A 1994-nucleotide genomic window follows, 5' to 3' on the forward strand; every position below is an offset into this window, starting at 1 on the left:
AGCATTTGAAATGCCATAACAAAGCTTGAGTGTTCCCCATAAACCGATGCTTCCTCTACAGCGTCAGCATTTGCCACAGGTGGACTCTATAGCAAAGCTCAGATAACCCGGAGGATAGACACAAGAGGACTGTACTGCAAACGTGGTGTAGCTAAAACTCAGCACAACAGTTTAAAAGTAGCCCTAGGCCTTATTCACACGATCAGTCCGACCAAATTGGACCCTCAATTCAACCCTATAGAGCAGGGGTCTTCAAACTACGGCCCTCCAGGTGTTCAGGAACTACAATTACCATCATGCCTAGTCATATCTGTGAATGTCAGAGAATGTGAATGGCTCATGGGATTTGTAGTTCCGCAACAGCTGGAGGGCCGCAGTTTGAGGATCCCTGCTATAGAGTGTTAGTTGTGTGTATACTCCAGCCCACCTCCAATACGAATAAACATAAGATAATTTTAACCCTTCCATCAGGGCGGATTGTAGTCCCTATATAGTGGCTGTGACCTCTTATCTGCCCTGTCCGCTCATTGTGGCCCTCGACTGGCTAACAACTGGCTAACAAGTCCCCTACTCTTCAAAAAAAATTTGCAAAACTTGTTCTATATCATTCATTATTTTTGACAGGTTTTAATATTATAAATATTATAAATATCAATATCAAAAATACCTTTTTTTTTTTATTTAAAGATTGTAATTTATTTTATATTTTTTTACAAATTTTATTAAAAAGACTGCTCATTATATTTAAAAATCACAGACAAATGCAGGATAAATTTGAATTATCTATTCATCTAAATATTTATTATGTATTTCAGAGAGCTATAATAGTTTCTCAGTTACTAGAGAGCTATGCTTCCAATGCTAATGACCAGGCATTCCAGGATAATCCACGGGCACCAATAACTGTTCTACCATTTTCTGCTTCTCAAAGTGAAGACAGTCCTGACGAGAGGATAGGAAACACAACATGGTGTCGGTGTGATTCTTGTATCCCAATGCCTACACAGATTGAATCTGTTTGCTGTAGAGAACTTCCAATAGTTGAAGCAAATATTCCAGAGGGATTGAATTGCATGACAGCAGCCCCTGTCTTCATAACACAATTTACAACACAGACACCTGTTTACATCGTTTACATGGCAATCCACCAACAAGAAAGACCTCTAATTGATGCAGACAACAATAGGTATATTTTACCTAATATATTTCAATGAGAAATGTATTCATGTTTGCTAGCATTTAATTTAATATACTAATATTTTTTTATTTTTTTAAAGGCGACTAAGGAAAACTGCATATCGTGCTTTTATTGGGTGGATTTATGGCTTTCTTGGGAAAGGCAACCGGAAAGTCATCCCATCTTGTGTTGTCAATTCGATTAGAGAGGCATTTCCAGATCCAAATGGGTCATATGTTGGTTTCATGTACTCAGATGATTACGACGCCTCCCAAATGGCATTCCATTAAATTTAAAAGTTTATTATATTTAAAATAATTTTTGGTTGGTTTGTTGAATTGTATTTTATATAATTTTTTTTCCTATAATTAAAATAAAAAAAATATTTTTTTGGGTTTAATAATATTGTTTTTGTTTTTTTTAATGTATGAAATTTTTAGTAATGTTTTTATATTTGTCATTAGTTATTTAACATCTTACGTAAGATAAATAGAAAAGATCAAAACAGTATTTTGCATGGACCAACTTTTATTTAATAAAAAAAAAAAAAAATCACATTAAAAAATTTTAATATAAAAATAACAATAATACACAACTCTTAGAAATAAATAGTAGGTTAAAAAAAATATCAAAGGTCACCTATGTTTTCTTTAGTTAGGTTGTAAAAAAAAAAATTTTATTGCTTTCTTTTCAGAAATCTTGTCATGTGTTCTTTGACAAGAAGACTTTTTTCTGGCATCTCAATTGGTGCAATGTTTTCAGGCATATTTGGATTTTTGGGTAACCAAGCACTTGTTATGGTTCCATCGACAATCCT

The 1994-nt window shown here is 33.7% G+C and overlaps 1 protein-coding gene across 1 annotated transcript; it reads left to right on the top strand.

Moving 5' to 3' along the window:
- The first annotated feature begins 740 nt into the window (after positions 1 to 740).
- On the top strand, positions 741 to 1499 carry LOC120919320 (P2X purinoceptor 7-like). Its single transcript, XM_040331427.1, has 2 exons — positions 741 to 1186; positions 1278 to 1499. The coding sequence occupies exons 1-2, from the start codon at positions 762 to 764 to the stop codon at positions 1465 to 1467; spliced, it is 615 nt and encodes a 204-aa protein (XP_040187361.1). The 5' UTR covers positions 741 to 761; the 3' UTR covers positions 1468 to 1499.
- Positions 1500 to 1994: the final 495 nt, after the last annotated feature.

The sequence above is a fragment of the Rana temporaria genome, chromosome 12, assembly GCF_905171775.1.
Source record: "Rana temporaria chromosome 12, aRanTem1.1, whole genome shotgun sequence".
NCBI lineage: Eukaryota > Metazoa > Chordata > Amphibia > Anura > Ranidae > Rana > Rana temporaria.

Excerpts from the sequence above, each read along its gene's own strand:
- LOC120919320 (XM_040331427.1), top strand. The coding sequence starts at position 762 with ATGCAGGATAAATTTGAATTATCTATTCATCTAAATATTTATTATGTA. Across the intron at positions 1,187-1,277 it reads ATTGATGCAGACAACAATAG|GCGACTAAGGAAAACTGCAT; the intron begins GTATATTTTACC and ends ATTTTTTTAAAG.